General features: G+C 48.4%; 1 protein-coding gene across 4 annotated transcripts in view; it reads left to right on the top strand.

The window, feature by feature from the left end:
- Positions 1–21,913, top strand: part of LOC6541196 (protein abrupt) — a 46,570-nt gene that overhangs the window by 20,349 nt on the left and 4,308 nt on the right. For 3 of the 4 annotated variants that reach the window (XM_015159427.2, XM_026979075.1, XM_026979076.1), the window contains 4 exons: positions 923–1,746; positions 1,876–2,521; positions 2,617–2,907; positions 3,071–3,269. In XM_015159427.2, the coding sequence (XP_015014913.1) occupies positions 1,271–1,746; positions 1,876–2,521; positions 2,617–2,907; positions 3,071–3,269 (1,612 nt within the window). In that variant the 5' untranslated portion in view covers positions 923–1,270. The remainder of the gene's footprint in view (positions 1–922; positions 1,747–1,875; positions 2,522–2,616; positions 2,908–3,070; positions 3,270–21,913) is intronic. The other variant, XM_015159428.2, reaches the window with a different exon arrangement.

The following is a 21,913-nucleotide window of genomic DNA, read 5'->3' as shown; positions in this document are numbered from 1 at the left end:
CGGGGAAATTGTGAACATGAGTTTCGAGCGGAATTCCACATGCACCATGAAAAACGAGCAACCTGCAACTGCAGGCGCCAATTGCAGTGGAGGAATTTGTGGCAAGGTGAAGGTAATGCGATTAGGGGGATACGCAGTTCCGCCTCTCGAATTATTCGATCGCCAAGATGTAATCCGAATAGGAATCCCCATACGAACATATGGCGATCGTAATCCAAGACTCGAAGCCCGGAGATGAATGCGTTTATAAATATTTTGATGTCGGTACATCGATCAGGTTGGTTCGGAGATCAGAGGGCGGAGAACGGCAGCTCACTGAAGATGGATGGATTGTTGGTGGTTACCTAATGATCTAATGATCTTGTACAATTATTGGGAGGGTGCACTTAGAAAACGAGTGTGATATTTTGGAATTATGAAATATGTAGCTGGCGTTTAGCAATATTTGACAGTTGTTCGGAAACTTCAAATTTATTCCTCGTTCCTTGTAAAAAATATATGAAGTACGAAATCGATTGCAAAATCAATTGGACTAGTTAATTTGGAAATCTCTTAATATTGGTTTCGCCAAGTGTAAGTCGCAGGTCTTTCGTGTGGCGGGCAACTTTAGCTCCATTGTTTTGTGGCTTGTAAACGGTTAAATTAAATTGATTTGCGTCTAATGCCCCCGACAAGTGGCCCGCTCTCGGTGGCTTGGTGGTTCGGAGGGTACGCTCTGTAATTAATGGTTTCATTAGACCAACCGCGGATCCAGCGGCAGTCCGGCAGTCCCGGTCCCGCTGCTTATGTATGAATAATTGGTAATAATATTTAATGATTGGCCCACCTGCCCGAGCAATTGTATTTGGATTGGAGCCATTCGAAGACTAATCTTAATTTTGGTTCTCCCCCCTTTTTTTTTTTTCCTTTTTTTGCCCTGCAGCATTTAGCTCCGTCCATGCGCGCCGCGGCAAACAGAGTCCGGTGAAAATGGACAAAGGCCGCGCGAGGCTGCCGCCGAATTAGCAGAGAAGCCGGAAAATCCACACACACACACGGACGGGCAGTGCAAATATTTGCCAGGCCCCCAACCAAACCAAAAAAAAGAAAAATATATATATTCAAAAAAAGGAGAGCACACACGAGCATAACAAAGGCGCCCAGAAGGAGAAGCATTTGTGCGACAATAGCCAAGGAATTAGCCACAAAAGAAGCAGCAGCCAGCCGGGTCCATTAAGACAGCCAAGCCACAACCATCAGATCCCATCCCGGCTAGACGAGGTCCACTTAAATGACCGAATCCACACAGCTGCAGACGGCGGAGAACAACAACGCGGGCGTGGTCAAAATGGAGCCCCCGCCGCCGGCGACCTCCTCCGTTTCCGTATCCGCCGCCGCTGCCGCCCACGCCCTCTCCTCCCTCTCCTCGCTCACGATGGCCGCCACCGGAGCCGCCCTCTCGCCGGCCACGCCCCCGCCCTCCCTGAACCTCTCACATCAGCAGCAGCAGCAGCAGCACCAGCAGCACTACGCCCTCAAGTGGAACGACTTCCAGAGCTCGATCCTCAGCTCCTTCCGCCACCTGCGCGACGAGGAGGACTTCGTCGACGTGACGCTGGCCTGCGACGAGCGCTCCTTCACCGCCCACAAGGTCGTCCTCAGCGCCTGCAGCCCCTACTTCCGCCGGCTGCTCAAGGCCAATCCCTGCGAGCACCCGATAGTCATCCTGCGCGACGTGCGCTGCGATGACGTCGAGAATCTGCTGAGGTGAGCTTACTAAATATATTCATTCAAAATAGCCCCATGTTTTCAAACCAATAAAAGAATTTTAGTCTATTTTATTGAGATTTTTATCAAGAAAGTATATTTTATTCATTTAATGCGACCTTTTTGTAGCTTCATGTACAATGGTGAGGTGAATGTGAGCCACGAACAGCTGCCCGACTTCCTGAAGACGGCTCACCTGCTGCAGATTCGCGGCCTGGCGGATGTCAATGGTGGTTACCCCTACTCCAAGGCCTTGTCCGCCGCCCTGAGTCACAGCAGCACAAGCAACAACAACAACAGCAGCAGCGGCGGCAGCAGCAGCAACAGCCTGAGCAACAACAACAATAATAACAACAACAATAACGCCGAGAGCAGTAATCACAACAAGATAAGCAGCTACTTGCCGCCCAACCAAGCGAGCGCCACGTGCAACAACAGCAGCAGCAACAGCCACAGCAGCAGCAGCAACAACAACAGCCACAGCAGCAGCAGCAGCAGCAACAACATCAGCGGATCCCTGAACAGCAGCCTGAACTCGCCGTTCAGTGCGCCACAGATACCGCCACCAGTGACCGCCTCGAGTGCAGCGGCAGCAGCAGCAGCGGCCGCATCACTGACCGCCGCAGTAGCCGCAGCAGCGGCAGCAACAGCAGCAAGTGCCGGCAGCAGCAGCAGCGCCAGCGGACAGACGAGCGGTACGCCCGCCATCCAGGAGCTGAAGGCATCGTCGGCAGCGTCGCCCGTAAGAAACCCGAATCCCCCCAATCCCAGCAAAGTAAAGTGTGCAGTTCCACGAAATGCCAGCACTCGACTTAGTTGATCCCTTCCACTCACTCACTAATTTCCGGCTTGTCTCCCACATCCTTGCAGGCCAGCAGCAGCAACCACTGGGACATGGGTGAGATGGAGGGCAGCAGGAAGAGCCACCTGACGCCGCCGCCACAGAAGCGCATCAAGAGCGCCGACCTGTTCCGCGCCCAGCATGGCATCAGTCCCGAGCGACTGCTGCTGGATCGGGAGTTCCCCGTCGCCGGACAGCATCCTCTCACGCGGAACAGGAGCGGTCGGGACACCTCCAAGGATCGGGAGCGCAACTTGGAGCTGAGGGAATCGCTACTGGGCCAGGCTTTGGAGAACAGCAACGGACAGCAGGCCAATCAGGTGGGTTGCTTTGGACGATATTTATATTCCATGGAGGAGAAAGCACTAAAAGTGTAGCATAGTTTTTGGCGTAGCATTGGTCTTAGGTTGAAGTGATACCTTTCTCTTTTACGCTGTAATATTATCCTTGATATAATTACTATTTCCAATAATTTCCTTGCAGAAACACGAGCTCGGCCAGAGCGCAGGTGAGGATTCGAACAGCAGTGATACGGAGCCCTCGGATCGCGGCGATGGTCAGCACGATGGAACCCTCGACGGGATCGACAATCAGCGCTCCCACTCGTTCCCCAATGCATTCCTTGGCCTCCAGGGCATACCCGGACTCCTGCCAGGACCCTCTGGCCTCAACAGCGACTTCGGTAAGTCGAGTTTTCCATTTGATTATCCTTCAATATCCCGAAAATGTATCGATTACGAGCTTGTCATTCGTTTACACTTTATTGTACGGAACCAAAATTGAACATTTGCCTCTTGTGTATGATTTACAAATCGATTGGAAAGAGAGTGTTTTGAAACAAGACATTATATATATGATTTGCATTTTGCCAGACATGTTTTGCATTGTAACTAACGGTCGATCTATCGATAAACAGATGGGCAGTATAATAAAGCAGCTACTAATTGGCAAAATAAAGTGATATATTTAAGAAGAAGACAAGATAATGGACTATAAATTAGTAATACAAATTTGAAGAAACGTTATCGATTTATCGAATATTTGCCTGTTCTGTATTATTTATGAAGAAACATGAAAACGGATATTTTGTATATGATTTGCAACATTTTAGAAATTTGTTACGATGTAACTAACTATCAATTAACGATAAGCCGCCTATGAGCATCCTAAGTATACGGAAATAATTGGAATACGAAAAGGAAATTTCATTTCCAAAAAATTATCGGTTTGTGCACATCTACTGCATTTAATATTCATGTGTAAAACTATTATTAATATCATTTAAGACATTGCATTAGCTTAGCATTTAGGCAGTGAAACTCACAAATGAACCATTTCCCTAAGCCGAATAACCCCTATATCCAATAACAAACGGTGTACGATCCCAGCAACGAGTTGACCAACCCAAATGGGCGGCAATCATTGGGCCCATAACCAACTGTCGCTGGTCCAGAACTAGATCCCATGCGAGGCCCAACCCAATCCCGTCCAGAGTGCCAAGAAATATGCGCGGAGCACGTGTCGCATTAGGCCAAGGATATGTAACTGTTGGCCAGGATATTCGGCGTGTGATTATAAACACATTCGCCTTCGGTTTCGGTTTCTTTTTCGGGGTGCGTAATGTCCGCTTGGCCATTCACGTATGTGCAAATGTTCTACATAACGGACGACAAAAAATGATTATTGCCATTACCAAACACTATTGCTATCGCCATAACTACGGCTATTGCTATTACGATTATTGTGATTATGATTACCATTCGATTGTGAAACGGAAGGATGCCGAGACGGGCTGCACTGACAGAAAATTTCAGACACTTATCTCCACTTGAGAAAAGCACTGTCATCCACTCACCCCTTTCAATTGGAAATACCTTGTATAATAAGCACACAACCGCATTCTTTAAGCTTGGGCCAGTACTTCCCCCCCACCATTCTCAGTGTAGGAAAAAAGCGCTACAAATATGATTTGACCAGGTCCTTATTCCTGCCTCCTTCGGCTTGTTTGTGTTCCTAAGCACATGACACGCACTTTGTCCGATGTCGCAAATGTCGCATTTAACGCGCATTAAAATGATAATGGTCCCGGCTGCTGGAGCTTCATCCTTGGACCGAATCCGGGACACTCCTGTCCTGCTTCGCAGTCGTTTAATATTCAGGGCACATAGATCATTGCAACAAATGTTGGCCAGCACTTGGTCATTTTAGTTGGCGTTGGCTGGAGGAGCAGAGGCCGGTGTGGCGAAGAGAAATCAAATTTAATAAAGCATAAACATTCAATAAGCTTCGGAACGAGCCAAAGTCATTTGAAATTCCGAGCAGTATCGGTAAAGGGGCTGTCCTGCGACTTTTGGCCATTTGGAAAGCCGAATCCAAAATATTAACGGCCCGAGCAAAAAGGATAAACTTTTGCGCAATGATAAAAATGATAAGTTTTGCTCTTTTTTTTTTTATTTTGGCCTGCCTTCTGTTTTTCCGCCCATGTCCGCCCACATTTTCCACACCCAGCCCCCCCAAAAAAAAGGGCGACACTCGAGAGCATACATATTTAGATTTTATTTCGTTTTATTGCCTTTTTGTGCATTCGATTTATTCGATGCCGGCCATTGGCAATGGCCGAAACGGACTTGGAAATTGCGCACATGTGTGCGCAAGGACTTGGGAGCTAAGTCCTGCCCTCGGTAATATGAGTTGGGTTTGCATTTTAATATATTTACTTGGTCCCCGCCACTCCGCCCCCGCCCCCCGCAAATGTCACACACTCGCAATCAGATGCGGGCCCAAAAACTACAAAAGACGAACGAGAAAAGAGGAAAAAGTTTACTTTGCACAAATCCATTGCAGAAACATTTATAAAGTGGCCCCGGCCTGGCCAGAAACCTAGCTCCGAATTGTCTTCGAGGAGCAGGAGCACAAAAAGGACCAGAACAACATGGGCGAACGTGCACTGTGGAAAATAACTCATATGCTTCTCTGCAGCATGTTTTGTTCAATTAATACAGCTAGTATTACTCCTCCATAAACCTGATGAAATATATGGTCAGTGGAATATATTTTACACATTGCAATGAGTTGCTACAATCATTCGATTTGAGGGAGAAAGAGTCTGACCCGTTTCTCTCTCTGTATTAGACAGCGAACACTAGAAAAGAAGGCTGGCCCAAGAAAAGCTGGACTCTGACTAGGAGGCGTCTCCGCCGTCGTTGCCGAGGACATTTTAAAATGAAAATGATATCGGGGAGACAAAAAAGATAGCGGACAGCCAGGCGGCGGCTGCGGCCTCGTCAGGTGGGTGGGTGGCGATTCGGTGGGTGGTTCGGTGGGCGGCTGGCGGCCCAAACATTGACAGCAAATAAATGGCAGCCAAAATAATAACAGCAAAGGGGAGGCGGCACGTGTGTGTGGCTGTGACAGGACGAAAAGGAGGAGGGCTTACTCCAAATCAGCTAGATCTGAGAAAAAAGAGTTGGGCAGCCAAGGAAAAAGGACTCCTGGCAGCGAGCAGCGTAGGTGCGAATGCTGCATTTGGCGCCGATGGCGTGGGCGAAGAAATGCAAACAAACAATGCGAGATAGAAAGAAATCATTGACATATGAGGCCAGTTGCTCATTTCTTGGCCAGACCCGAATGCAAAAGTTTCCGGAAGTCGTGGGGCGGGCAGGGGCGGCAGGGGGCGTGCCGGGGGCGGGTACAAACTTGGCCGGACCAACTGGCGCTGTCTGTCGCTGGCCATTTGGCGTTTGGCATTCGGAAGCTAATGCGCAAAGTTTCTTTCGATTTGGTTCGCTCGGGTTCTATTTGCCAGCTGCTCACAAATGCACTTCTTTCCTCTCTATCGTTCATCTTCTGGCATTTCCTTGTGCCAAAGCATTGCACAAAAAATTAAATATGGCCGGGAATGCATTTTCCATGGTTTTCTAAATGGTTAAATGATATGTTGGCATCTCATAAATAACTAGGTATCTCAAGCAAATAGCATTCTCAATCTGAAAACCTCTTAATCCACAAACTCTTTTGTGCCAAACAGAGAAATCAAAGCAAAGCCTTTAATCAGATCGATATTATAAGTGCTGTCAGCTGCATCGCTTGTCTAATTATATTTTTGTGGTAAGTCTGCTGACTGAAAAGGCTTACAATCTGCGCCCAGAACATTTGCTCAGGTGGGCGGGTGTGTGGATTTTGGCCGTGAGACTCAGCGATAGAGACATTTAATGACGTACGCTCCCAGGACCCCGACTACTGCCCCGCTCGTCCCCCTCTGGAGTCCTGGAACTGCGTGAAATGCGTAAAATTAGCAGACGGCAGCAAAGGCAATAAGCATGCGAGAAACATTATTTCTCAGGTCAAACAAAACGCACCCATGTGGCTCACAAGTGGGGTGGTGCTATGTGGTGCTCCGTGGTGCGCCGTGGTTTTCCGTGGTGTTTAGTTCGAAAGGTGCGTGCTGGCTCCCCAACTGCCTTATGTAAGTTCTGGCCGGCATTTGTTGGCGTGTTTGCATTTAATAAATTCGATTAACAACGGAATAAATACGCTTAAATGCGGAAAATAATGAAAACTAACGAAAAGCGTTTTGTTAGCCGTTGCCCTTTGTCGGCGTCGCCTGGGCGCCGCTTTCATTCCATCCGGCATTCAATCATTCCATTCAGTTATTCATTTTACGAGCTGTGTTATTATTGTAAATATGTGTGGCGCTGGCGTTGTTGCTGTTGCTGTTGCTGTAACAAATACAAATACATTACGTGAATAAACGCACCCATTATTTCATTTCATCAAGAACCATTAACGCCAACACGCCGCACACTTTCGTACATACTTAGTTGTAGATGTACGAGTATCTGCGGGGTCCTTTTTGGTCCTGCTTGGTCCCGTTAGCGCACCGCGCCTAGTGTGGCCAGCTTTGCTTACGAGGCACCCGCCGCTTTCCACCCACTGCCCCCAATCAAGCTGCTGCAAATGAGCGAAGGACATGAAAATGTTCAAGTAGATCCACACACTCGCATGCGTGTATGTACAAACGCACACACACTCGCACACACATGGGGGCCCGCAAAACTTTTGCCCGGATAATGAGTAAAATGATTGGAAATACATTTGCAGTGCGTGCGGCTGTCGCATGTATCCGTATCTTTGTATCTTGGCCAGCTTCAATCGTTCAATGTATCCTTGTCCAAGACATTGTTATGTCATCTCAAAGTTGGGGCCGTGGGGATGTGGGGCGAAGGTGGATGATTCCCGCTCATGAAGCGGTGCTTAAGCGGAGGAAATCCATTTCCTTAAGTTATGTGGTAGAGGAAAATTAATACGGGGAATTAACAGGAACGCTTGATGATAAAGTAATGGATATTTCATTAAAAATATAGTCAGTTTTTGCTCAAAAAAAGATATACGAATATGCTCGTTTTTAAAAGGCTTCTAAAATTTAAAACATTTAGCCAAAAGTTTACTACACTTTCAACTTCAATAAAAACCCGACAAATTGATGGACCGAAGGGCTTCAATTCAATTTTTGGCAACTTTACTGTAAAAATGGCTGCAGATAATTTTCAAATATATATGCACCGATGGGTGTATATAGTTTGCAGCAATGCCACGCCCCGTTTGCGAAACCGAACAAAACAAAAATGTTATCAAATTAATTTCAAAAACTCCATCTGCTGCACGTCACACTCAAGTGAGTGTTGCTGAATGGATGAGTGTGTGGGTCTGCGAGCATGTATGCGTGCTTGCGTGTGTGTGTGTGTGTGTGTGTTAGCTGGATAGACCCTGGCCTATACGAGTAGATATATGTACTCGTCTGCAGGAAGGCTGCTGGGCAACAAAGTGGCAAAAGTGCCAGAACCGGAGACACTTTCGGTCCGACGGCCAGGAATTGGGGGATGGACCGAAAACGAAACCGAAACTAAAAACTTTTGAGTTAAATTCCCGCTCTAATGTTTATGTAGATGAGGGATTATGTCATTGTGCGCCCCACACTCACACACACACACACACACACACACGAGGTCCTTCCCTTGAAGGAAAACCAAAACCAGAAACCCAGCAACGGACAGCATGGGACAGGTTTCCACACATATGCACACTCGATGGTGAGGGGTGGAGCCGCCTCTTCTTTTTTCCACTGTAAAACCCATTGCAACACTTGAAAATTCTAATTTTCTGCTTAAACTTCAAATGAAATTGTTTTGCACGCACACACACAAACAGTTTGGAAATAGATGCGAAAAATGGAAATGAAAGACCATTATTATTATGTATGTATGTATGTGGGAATAGCTCTACAGCTCTATCCATCTCGTTCTTGGGCACGGCAGTGGGTGGTACAAGTGGACAAGTGTTTGCCATAGGAAATACATTAAATTTAAACAAAATTCCCTCTGCTTCTTGCCGCTCGGCGTTCTACTTGAGCTTAACTCACACAGACGCGCACACACACACACACACACAAGTACCGGGGCCCAAATGCAAAAGTTTTGCTCAAAACTATTTCGTTTTCGGGCAGGGTTGAATTTTGGGTTACCAATCCAAGAATCCAAAGGGTTGAGTGCGGCCCTTTTTGCCACGTTGTATTTTAAATTCAAGTGGTCGTATGTAGCAACAAAGCATCCGTCTGCCCACACAACCCACCAAATCCATATCCACATCCACCATCAGCTTCCACCTCCCCAATTGTATGCTTAAGGATTTCGTTTACTGAATCCGCATCCGCATCCGAATCCCAATCCGAATCTGAATCCGAGTCCGAGTCCGAGTCCGTTTCAAATGCGAATTTATTTCCAACGAAAATATTACTAAAGTCAAAGACGCAGCTCTTTTACCCCGCACCGCAGTGCTACCTTGGCAAAAAGGTCATTTTTGGGCATAGAATTTACATAAATCCATATGGATGCCGTCCATGTGTGTGTGCGAATCTCGAGTTCAGTTCCGCAGCCGAGTCCATTTGAAGTCCTTTTGGCCTTCTTCTTCGGTCCTTGGTCCTTCGGCTTCTCTTCGTGCGGCGCCTGCAATCTCTCGGCATTTTTCGCTTATCACTCGGATTTCGTTCACTTCTATTGATAGCTACACTCATAAAAACTAAAAACAACTTAAATACACATCAAAATTGGTTTATCAATTAAAGAAAACACATGTGGTATTATTTAAAGTACCCAAGACCATGAGGCTGCCTTTACATATCAAAAACCTCATTTAGAATTTACTATAAATAGAAGAAATAGATCACATATTGTGTGATTGCAGTCTCTGTTTTATATTCAAGTGTTGTGATTATATATATTGTGTTTTCCCCAAGTGTATTAGGAAAGGTTCTGAGAAGAAAATGTGTGCGTGCGGTTTTCAAACGGAAGGCGAAGACCTGCCTCGACTCGTCCTTTTTCCATTTGACCCCGATGGCAGCCAGGATCTGCTCCTTCGCTACCGTCTTGCGTCCTGCGTCTTGCGTCTTGCGTCTTGCCTTTTGTGCCCCTTCCGAAACACCCTGCCATCCAGCGCCTCTGACGCATTGATATCCCTTTTAATGGATGAATTATTGCCGCACATGCGAAAGTAGTTGCTGCCCAGGACTTCACCCCTCGAGAAGAGCAGGGTTCCCACTCAGCGTCCTGCGCTCACATATCCTTTTCACACAGACACAGACGCAGACACAAACACAAGACGGAGCATTTGTTTGCATTTCATTTCCTTCAGATCCATCTCTGTGTGTCTTTCGCATCCCAATGGCAGGGATTTGGTTGTTTGTGGGGTTGCAGAATCCCAGGCCAGGGTGGGGGCTGGTTGGGGGGGGGGGGGGAGGGGTTAGTTGACAGGCCATGCTGGAGGTCAGTTAATTAAGGGCGGACGTAGAGCAGAAATAACTCTTTTGCGGCTACCCAAACCCGTTTTGGTACACAAGAATTTAGCTGCGCGGGAATGCGCCAAATATCCATAATAATTGAAGGATATTACATCAATAAACCACCACGTACACACTCGCATATCCCTGGGTGAGTCCTGCATTTTAATATTTCCAAATTTCGCACACACACACACACACACACGCATATCGTTTAGGCTTTGACAGGCGGCCACCACCTACAACGAGGTTAAATGTGCGTGTGTGGGTGCAAAAGGAAGGAGGGTGGCGAGGGGGGGGAGGGACAAGGAGGCGCAAAGGGGCAATGGGGGCGTAGGGGAAAGGGGGTCGAAGGGGTGTCAGTCAGGCGGGCATTGGAGCGCCAACAGCCGACGCCATAAACTAAATTTATTGCAAATATTTCCTCAGCAATGAGCAATTTGTGCGATCGAATCCTGCGCCCAAGTGGGCGCGGGGGCGGGGGGTGGCGCTCATGGGTCAAGGGAGGGGAAGGCGAAAGGGGGTGGTGTTGGTTCGTTATGCCACCCGGCGAACGTGTCGATGATGTATTTCCCCTGTCCAGCGTTTGAGCCAAACCGGAAGAAAAATAAAACGGCGTATGAGTGCCGGCCTTGCCAAATAAACGAGAAGAAATCCCAGGCTAACGCGGCATGAAACCAAATTAAATAGCTCTTTCGTGCAGTGTTTTTATTGATTTAGCTGGCCCAGCCTCAAACCTAAATAGTCTATATTATTTTGCACTATTTATATTGCCAACTAAGCTCCTAACACAAAAAGAGTTCCTCGCTTTTTGTCAGAGAATTACACGCAAAAACCGAAAAGCCGGGAGAGGTAGTCAAATGAAATTACTCATACGCCCAGTGTGCCGCACACACACACACACTCGCACACACAGATAGCGAGCGAAAGAGAGCGCTAGACAGGCCGACAAAATGGTTGGCCAACGACAACCAAACAACAACTAAAACAGCAATAACAAACATGAATTTTAACAAAATACAATTTCAATACAATTCAAACTTTCTAACACACACACACACATACACGCAACATACACGTAGCTGGGAAAGCACACACACACAGAGGCAGCCACGCACAGGAATGCGAGTGAAAGGGATAGAGCTGGCGCTACAGCATGCCATCGCCATCGCCCGCTTTTCATGGGGGATCCTATTTAACCCCCTCCCCCTCCCAGCCAACCGCAGTGCCAACATCACCAGTGCCCAAGCCACCGCCAATCCAAAACCCCCTTTCGCCACCCATTCACTGCGCCCCTGAACCCAGAGCCGTGCGAATATGAAACTAAAACTTCCTCCACTCATTTCCTGTCCTGCTCCCAACCGCATCGCCTGCTGATGATGAATAGAGGGCGGGGGGAGGGGCCATGGGCGGCGAAAGGGGGTGTCGGAATCTAGCTGGGTGCAAAAACTATCTCGACCGACTGTCTCGCCAGTTTTCAGTTGCGTTCTAAATTCATACATTCATTACCATCGCAAAACCACCCACATACCCCAAACACCCCCCTCCCTTCGCAATGAAGTTAAACACAATCGTTGGTCCGTGTCCAAGGGGGTTGGTGGGGGGATAGGGCTGCAGGGGGCGGTGGGCGGTGGGCGAGTAGTTCGCTGCTCATAAAGTAATAAATTGTACCGTAAATAGTGCGGCGCAAGTGTTCGATAGAAGGACGAATGGCTGGATGGCTGGATGGATGGATGGATGGATGGATGGATGGGTGGATGGCTAGTGGGATAGATGGACTGGGAGGAATCAGGTTGGAAAGCCGGAAACTCAAGCTGCTCTTGGGGGCGTGGAGAACGGTTCGACCACTGACTGAAGCAATTCATCTTTGACTCGGCTCTTCTTTCAGGCGAAAAGGTCCTTGCACAGCTGCTCGCAACCGCAAAGGATCCAGCAGCCAGCTGCAAAAGGATTAGCAGTGTGCCCTCAAAATAGAAGTGTCCGTTGGGTCTGCTCTTAGGTTCCTTCGATTGGGTAGCCCCATTATGGTTGCAAGCTTGTGTTACTGGTTATAAACCAAGCGGAATTATTATATATTAAAATATAAGTAAATGATGATTAAAAACTTTCCCTTTTAATCAGCTATCTTTGTATTAACATTTCTTGTGCAAAGTATTTGAAAATAACTCCTTGCACTGCATGATCGCCACCATGAAAGTTCGCAGCTGAAAACTTCTTGAGCTATTCATGCCATTCATGCTATTCACTGAGTTGTACCATCATCCGAATCGCCAGCCATCAGCATAGCAAATCCCCGACAGCTCCACCAGCTCATCCGCCCTCTCAGCAGTCCAAGGAGTAGCCCACACCCTGATCGCCTAATCCCCGGCAACGTGAACCACATACGACCGCATCGTTCATCATTTGGCCGTGCGTGCTGACGCCTTTTCGGGGTGGGCGTGGGTGGTCCAGTGGGTGGTGGGTGGTGCGAGTGATAGGGTGGCTGGGCATCAGGCTGCAGTCTGTACTAATGAATTACGCAATCTAAAACTATGTACATTTAATTCAAATTCACAAAACTGTACGCCAAACTAACCGAGACGAACTCCCCCCACACACACACACACACACACGCACACCCTCTCATGTATATGCAAACGTCCATGTGGATTTTCACACACACGCACACACACACACACTGACACAGTGGGACAAACTTTGGGCAAACTTTTTTGCTGCCTCGGCTGGCGTCGCTGCCTCGGCTGCTGTATATTTTGGAATAATTCAAAGCGAATACATTTCGGACCCTTGCCCATCCGAACATCCATCTTCGCTCCAACCCCATCAGCAGCTGGCCGGAGTCCCCCACCCTTCCAAAAAAACCGAAAACCCCTGAAACCGACGCCCCTGAACGGCCTAAGCATTTTCGCCCATTGCCCATTGCCCATTGCCATTCCATTACCGACACCATTGGCGTCAACGTCAGCATCCATCGCACATGTCCTTGCAATTGTTCCGAGTCCTCCCAGGACCACCCACTGAAGGGTGGGAGGGGGGCCACACACACACACACACACACAGCCACACTCGCACGGAAAGCAGGAAAACACGAGAGCGAAAGCGTGCGCAAAAAGCAACAACAAGTTAGATTCCCATATAATATTCGTACACACTTTGCAAACATGTTTGTCGATGATGTATTATACAAAATGCCCATAAAAAGGCCCGCATGAGTGAGACAGAGCGCCCCCGAGAAAGGGACAGAGCTATGGGTGTACCCTGTGCCAGAGTGAGAGCGTGCGATGGCGTAATCGTCGTTTGTCTCTCTACAAACATGCCAGTGTGTGCGTGGTTGTGTGTGTGTGTGTGTGTGTGCCACTAAATCGAAATGCCAAAATGCCCATTTCTATTCCATTCCATGGCGCTAGAACCCCGCATAAGCGATACAGACATTTCGTTTTTTGGGGTAATACATCAAACTAGCCGCATCAATAGCACACTCACACAGACAACCCTTGTGTCGCAGTGTGCGTGTGTGCTGCCTGTGTGTGTTTAGTTGCATGAGGCAACAAGGACAGCGCAAAACAATGGGCCAAGTTAATACTTGGCCTGTGTGCGAGTGTGAGATGGAGAGTGTATGGAAAAAGAGTGAAATACTTCATGCAGAACCGAGCCAAAAAACCGAATCGAACAGAACAGACAATGAAGCAGGCAAAGACGAAGTGGCAAGGATGTGAGCAAGTGGCGGGGGGAGAGGGGTGGTGGGGCAAAAAGTTCTTGCCACCAAAAGTAAAGGAGATAATCTTGGCCAAAGACGAAGTGAGGAGCGAATCGCTTGCCAAGAACGAACATCGCTCACCACCCCTTTCGTTCCCGATTCCCGCCACCCGCCACCCAACCCCCCCGCCCCACCACCCCCTTCACCTTGTGAACTCCGCTCTAATGACCGCCAAGATAGAATGACATTTGGGGCTGTCGGCTTTCATTGTGGGGTCCATTCTTGTGTTGTTCCTGTGCTCCTGTGTGCCTGCATGTGTGTGTGAGTGTGCGGCTGTCGAGAAGAAAACTTTAAGTACACAGGACCCAGGGACCCAGGGAGTCGGGTTCGGTTTTAAACCAGCCGGGAGAACAATGGAACTATTCCGGCGTGCTGGCAATATTATACAGAGGTTTAGGGTCAGTAGTCCAATTTTAGGGAGGTAATATAAAATAGCATTCATCGTGTGGATCTTCCTTAAACTAAATTCAAATTTCCTCACAATGATGTTTCAATAGATTTGCGTTCTTCTATTAAATATAGTCAACATTTCCATCTGATATTAATTTGGTCTTCCAAAAAAAGTAGGAATCATAGTTAGTTGATCACACAAATTCATGATAAACGTGCACGTTTCTGTAGTGCAAATTTATAAGTTATTATTTGTTTATAATTTATAAGTATTTTCTGATTTTGTAAATTTGTTTTGTGATACTCCAGCAATCACTCTCGTTTCTCCCCACTGTGCTGGAGTCTCTGGTCCACGGGAAAGAAGGCAAAGGGCAACATTTTGGCAATAAGACGCCTTCTTCGCCACAGTGCCCGAACCCAAGCTGCGAAAGGGGGCGTGGGGGGCGTGGCCGTGGCGGAGGTGGGGAAGTGGGGAAGGGCAACTGCGGTCCAAGTACGTGAAAATTGATAGATGAGTTATGGGGCGCAGAGTGAGGGCGAAGGGTTGGCATGCATATGTCCTTACACGCACACCCACAGCGCAAGGAGAAGAGGACGAAAGGGAGCGAGAGCAAGATAAAGGTCTGTCCTCCCCCGCCCCGTCCCCCCAAGACCTAGCCCCCCGCGCCCGCTTCTCCAACCCCCTTAAACTGCTCGTGTAGTTGATTCTGTCTGCCCGTCCGTCCGTCCGTCCGTCTGTATGTGTAGTTGGGCTTTGCAAGTGGCAATGAGTCCGAAGACGTTCGAGTCCGTCCCAGCTGTCCTTTGGCTGTCTGTGTGCGGCTGTGCGAGTGTGCGTGGCATGCACGTGTCTGTGTGTGAAGGCAAAGCATTTTTCAACGTTTGCCTCGGCAGCCGGGGGCATTAAAAGTTTTCGTATTTATTTTGTAGTCGGTTAACAATATTCCTTTGCTGTCTTACCCGAACCGTACCCACCACCCTGCCCTGCCCTCCCCTCGCCCGCCAGCGCCCACCTAAGCTCGACCATTCGACCCACTCACACACACTTGCACGCTGGCATGAGGGACACACGTACGTGTAACAGTTTTGTAATTGTATGCGTGCGTTTTGTTTGCGGACGTGGTCTTGTGGATGTCTTGGACTTCTTGGAAAGTGGGGACATGTGGGGGCATAGATAATATATAGTACATGGATGCTTGAGTGTCTCAATGTATGTACGTGTGTGTGTGTGTGGGCGTGTGTGTGTGTGCGGGTCGAGCTGAAAACTTTTATGTGTAATACATCAATTGCAAAAAGATAGCCAAATGCTGTTAACTTTATATACAACTCATACACGACTGCTCTGCTGTCCTGCACATGTGTGTGTGTGAGTGGGTAAGTGGGTGGCTGGGTGGCTGGGCAGTGGTGTTTCTTGGTGGTTCACGGGGAGTTACTTACGCTCCTCATGCGGCGCAAGTAAAAGATACATTTATTATGTGCGAAGAGCGATGAACACAAGCGATTTATCCTTTTTAACTTGCCTGTTCGCTTTATCTCCGTATGTGGGTGTGTGTGCGCAATGGCAGAGGGTAATACTTGTGTGTGTGTGTGTGTGGGTCCCAACTGGACCACCCACATCTGGAGCGAGTGACTAATTTATGGGCACCACCAGCTTGGCTGCGCCGCTTAAGCCCGGCTAATTTCGATTCTGGCCCGCCTAAGTAGGCAACACTTTCTGCACGGCATTTTTCTCAGCTGCTTCGCAACGCAAGTTACACACACTCGCCGCAATCATATTAAAAACACGTTGGCCCACTGAAACTTTTCTCATTTCAAAAGTTAAAAAAGGGCAGACAAACAAACGGTATTATCGGCCGGGTCCCATCAACATTCGTCACAGGCCAAGGAGCAGCTGTCCTGGCATCCATGAGTCCTGTATCCCCAGCCAAAACTTCTCGACTTGATCCTGGCATGTGTCCGCCTTGAATATGCATTCGAGGCGTCACTTACAATTTGTTTTTTTCGCCCAAAAACTGCGTTGTCGATGGCGAATGTCAATGCTGATGTCGGTGTTTGGGAAATTCGGGAAAAATTGGGCGCAGATTGCCTGTGGGAGGGTAGGTGGCCATCCTGCCAGTTCATATATCACTCGATGTTGTCCCCGTCTCGCCGGAACTCCTCCGCTGTCGTCACACATGCTCAACGGCAATTTCGCTTTCAATTTCAAATGCTATCTATGAGGGAATGCGAAACGAAGTCACCGCCCACACTTACAGTCCTACTTGTATGTGCAGGGCCAACAAAGATAAAAAGGTAGGGAAAAGGGTACCGAACACCCCACATACCCTAACAGCACAGGGTTGCTGTGCCAACTAACATGCTTATGTTATCCAAAAAGTAGTTTAGCGAGAATCCATCAACTCAAGGCCAAGAGTACATTTGAAACTCTATAATTTGGTAAACACTTAAAAAGTCCCTTCTATTTGGACTGCAAGCTGATTCTCCGAACCAAAGCACCCTTCAAAAGTGTATCTTAAAAGAAAAGTGGAAGAAAGCAGAGCGAACAAGCAAACTTGTTTGCAAAGTTTAAACAACATTTCGTTTGGCTTTTGGCTGGCCGTACGTGCCAAAGCCCCGCCCCCTCAGCGGACCAAACTTTGCCATTTTTTTTGCTGCCTTTTTCGCCTGTTTTTCTTTTGTGGCTGCGTTTTATTTATAAGATAAACAAATGCAGAGATGGATTGTCCGGGCATGTGTCGTCTGACATCTGGGCAGCGCTGGCAATCTAAAGTGGGTTTCCCTGAGATATATCGTGATATCCTGACCAGTTCGTAGTGTTCCCCACCCCGGCGTAAAGTGGATAACCCTGAAAGCTAATTAACTGCGGACGGAACAGAACTGGAGTGCGTATCTAATGAATACGGTCAGCGATTTTACGACACTTGGCCGCATATGAAATTGCCGGCCGAGTAATCCACTTTATCCATAATTCAATCACAACTATTTTAGGGGTCGGAGATCGTAAAACTGCAGGACGTCGCCAATTTGTATCCATCAGATACTTGAGACGCAGATACCCGCCCGTTTTATGGCAAAAATTCGCAAATAAAACGGACCATAAAAATTAATAAAAACGCAAGGGCCGACCGGCAATTTTATAGTTTTATTATCGGGCAAGATTTCGGATTAAGACCGATTCCGGTTACTTTCAAAAATTCAAAAGCAATGGAAATATTGCTGAGCGAGCGCTCGTAAAAATCTGAATGGGTGGGTCAGTCTGACCAGCCCGAAATGTTTCACCATTTCACCATTTTCCACCGCCCCAGCCGACCAAAAAAACTTATTAAGTAATAAATTCCAATAAGAACAAAAGGCTGAACCAAATTACAAGAGGCCTCGGGGCGAAATATGCATAGCAGCAATAACAATAATAATAATAAGCGAGGTGATAACGATCGCAAGACATCGAGAAATGACCGTTAAACACACCTACGACGCACCCTTGGCAACCCTTTTGCCCCTGACCCCTGACCCCTGACCCCTGGACAGAGACAAAGCGGTGGAATGGATGTTTACACATTGGCCCGCGGCGGAATGATGGTGGCCATAATGGTATCAATGGGCCTGGCCCATTGACGCGAGTGATTTATATAGAAAAATTCATTATTTGCCGGCACCTCCTTCTGCAGTCCATTTTCGAAATGCAAAACGAGTCCTCTAAGGGGGAGGGGGGGGAAATAGCTACATGGAGCGGGGGAGACTTCGTCATAATGGCCCCTTGGCGCGAAAGGAAATGTTTCCCGAGTCGCGTCGCCGCTTTATCTTTAATAAAGCTAATTTCTATTGCCGCTAACAGGAGCGCGACATGCGAGTCCGTCTCGGAATCGGAATCTCAGGAAGTCCAGGAGTGGGACTGCGATTGAATGCTCCGCTGGTAATTGATGTGGGTGCGGAGGTTCCGTCCGGTGTCTTGCATAACCCGATGGGTTTCCTCAACGCGAATCGGCACAGAAAACGCGCTCGCATGCGGCCATAATTGATGGCCCAGTGGCAGTTGCTCACCAAGCCCAGGATTTGGAATAGGTGCACACGCCCTGGAATATCTTTAATCGCCGCGGTCGCTTTGGGAACGGAAATGAACCATTACGTTCTAATGCTGGAGAAATGAAACGCGGGCATTAGTTTGGTGCTAGGAAGCAGATTTTGAGCAATTGGCAACCAAAGAAAGCAAACTAGTTATTCAGAGTATTGCGTTCTAGATTATATTATCTATATTACATCTAAAGGCTCCTCCTTCCCAGAAAGTTCGACCCTTGCAGTCTTTGAGTCTTCAAAAATAGACAGTTATGATGCATAATTATTGGCAAAAATGAGGTTTTGCATTTTATATTTCATTAATTATGCACAGCCACAGAGGTGGCCAAAAATAAGTCGGGCACACCAACGCACATGGCTCCAAGGGCTCCAGCCTGGGAGTTCGTTCCTTACACACCTGTGCCCGTGTCCAAACGCATCTTTCACAAAAAGTGCACTCGCCGAGCGGAAGGGGCGCCAGGGAATCTTACGCCTGATTTGATCCGGGCCACACAATGTCCTCTTTCAGGACTTGTTCATGTGGCTGTCACTTGCAGGCAGGAGCAGAATGGCTGCCTGGCTGGCTGGCTGGCTGGGTGACATCCTTTCGGCTTCCTCAAATGTGACAAATTCGAAATGTGCTTGGCTGGTCAAAGGCGATCGGCAGCCTGTCCTGCTCGGCTGGGCTGGGAAGGAATCGAATCGAATGGAACTGGGATGTCCTGGCTGCACTTGAGCACCGGCCAATCGACGAGGAGCTCGGCATGCTCTGCCGCCGAAGAAAACTGTGATGCGGCCATGCATGTTGCATGTGCATCTAAGCATATGCCAGCGCATTCGAGAGACAGGGCCAGCTATATGCATGCGCAACGGGTTGGGGGATAGAGAGAGAGAGGGAGAGAGGGGATGGAGATCCTTGCATATTGCATTTTCCATTTTATTCGATTGGATTTTATTGTATTTTTCACTTGATATATTTATGCAGCCGAACTGTTTGCCTTCTCCCTTGAGTTGTCACGCACAAAGGCAGAGCTAAATTGTTTAATTTGATTTCAGGTTTTTTGTTTTGGGGTCGCCTTGCGTCATGACCTGCACACCCACTTCTGCAGAGCCGCTGGCCATCCCGAAAATGACTCAATATTCCGATTCGATGGCCCTTCTGGCATGGGCCTTGCCAATTTTGTAGACATTAAATTGCGTTTTATTTTTCAATATTTATTATTATCGAATATTGAAACGAAACCGAACTGAAAGTGGAGGTGGAGGTGGAAATGGAAATGGAAATGGCGCTGCAAATGGGAGCAAGGGGTCGGGACCAGGTGTGTTCCAGCACGCCACATGGACTTGGTCTACATACGTACATGCACAATCGCAGTTCGCATATAGAGTTGTGCGCCGTCCACGCCGGCAATGGTTCCATGGCACGCGATACGCTGCTCCACCCCATCTCCATGATCCACCCCAGGCCCTAGGGTCATACCCGCCCGGTTCTGTGCGTTTTGCACAGTCTTAGAGCGGAAACCCAACACATCATTTAAATTGCAATCAAATATGTTCTGATTAAACAAAAAAGTCGTGCAGGCGATGGGCTATTGTCTATTGTCTAGCTAGGATCAGCCCTGCATTTGTGAGTTTCGCTGCAACCCCTGGACCCATTGTGTAAATAATGTACAAGTATATCAGTTTTTAGTTGCTTAGATTGTTTGCACTTTTCGTAATATAATTTAAATACTCATTGCCTGCCTGCCTGCCAAAAACAAAATATGAATGTGTAATCGTACATATGTATACACCTAAATACCTTATATTACTCGATATATTTGAACTGACGCAATTGGCTAAACAAAGAATTGCCTTCAAAATATTGGCTTAAACCGTGTGTGTGTGTGTACTGCCGATTGAGGCGGTAGTTGAAGCAATATCCCAAACTCTAGAACTGAATGTGTTCCCGAAAAGCAAAAAAAAAAAATCAAAACACCCAGAAATTGGCTCTAATTGGCAAACCCGAAAATGATTATAAATTTCCAAGTACAGCAGACCAGTCGCGGTTAATTCAATTCTGCTGTTGTTGTTGCTGCGGCTGCTGATAATGGAACTCAAAATTGACCCCAAAAACACACACACGTTCCACAATTGAACATCAAAATTGAAGCTGGCTAATGAAACCAATAGCAACCTTTATCTAGCCTCTGATTTTCGATTTCCCATTGACTTCCCACTCTCCTCCCCACAATTGCCACTCGAACTCGAACGTTTGGATCGCAGGCACATTCCTGAACGCCAAGAGCGGCATCAAGCAGGAGGTGTTGGAGCCGGAAGCGGAAGAGGATGCAGTGCAGCAGCAGCGGCCGCACGAGGCCCATGCCGCCGACCGTCGTCCTGCGGCCAGTAAGTTGGCCAAGCTGATGCAGCAGCAGGAGCAGCAGCAGCGTCAACTGTTTGACCAGCGGCGCAGCCATCACCAGCCACACCACCACCACCAGCCGCACCATCGCCACCAGCACCATCATCACCACCATCGCCTCAATAACAATAACAACAATACGAAAAGGAACCGCTCGGCCAACTCCTCGCCCACGCCGTCGGCTCGATCCTGGAACGACAGCGAAGAGGATCAGGACATGGACTGCGGCAGCGGCAACCAGCAGCAGAATGCGCAGCAGCAGCAACAGCAGCACAACAGCAACGAGGATGAGGACGATCGCTCCTCGTCCGCCTCCTCGGCCATATCCTTGACCATGAAGCGGACGCGCCAGGATAGCGAATCCACGCTCTACCAAACGCTGCTCATGAAGCAGGAGCAGCACCAGCAGCAGCACCAGCAGCAGCAGCAACAGCAGCAGCATCAGCAACAGCAGCAACAGTATCTGGACGAGCTGCAGCAGTCGCACCAGCAGCAACTGACGGCAAATCTGTTCATGGCCAGGACAATAGCTCTGAGCAGGTCACGAGATTTTCCGGAACTCTTCCAAAGCACCATTGCCGCGGCGGCTGCGAATGCGACAGCTGCATCGGCCAGTCCGGGGCACAATGCCAGTGGACCTGGTCAGGTGGTGGCACCCGGACCCGGACCGGGACCGGGACCGGGACCAGGAAGTGCTGCACCCGTGGCCGTGGGAAGTGGCAGCGGAGCGGCGGCCGGAAACAGCAACTACATGCTGCCCTGCCCGCTGTGCGAGACGCCACTGGAGCAGCGGGTGTTCCGGCAGCACCTGGACCGACACTATCCGCGCGACAGTCCCGTCTGTCCGGTGATCGAGTGCGGCCGCCGGTTCGCGCATCCCAACTCCGTGCG

Source organism: Drosophila erecta, unplaced genomic scaffold (assembly GCF_003286155.1).
Source record: "Drosophila erecta strain 14021-0224.00,06,07 unplaced genomic scaffold, DereRS2 tig00000055-arrow-pilon, whole genome shotgun sequence".
NCBI lineage: Eukaryota > Metazoa > Arthropoda > Insecta > Diptera > Drosophilidae > Drosophila > Drosophila erecta.
The sequence above is the reverse complement of the archived record's forward strand: the minus strand, read 5'-3'. Positions and strand labels throughout refer to the sequence as shown.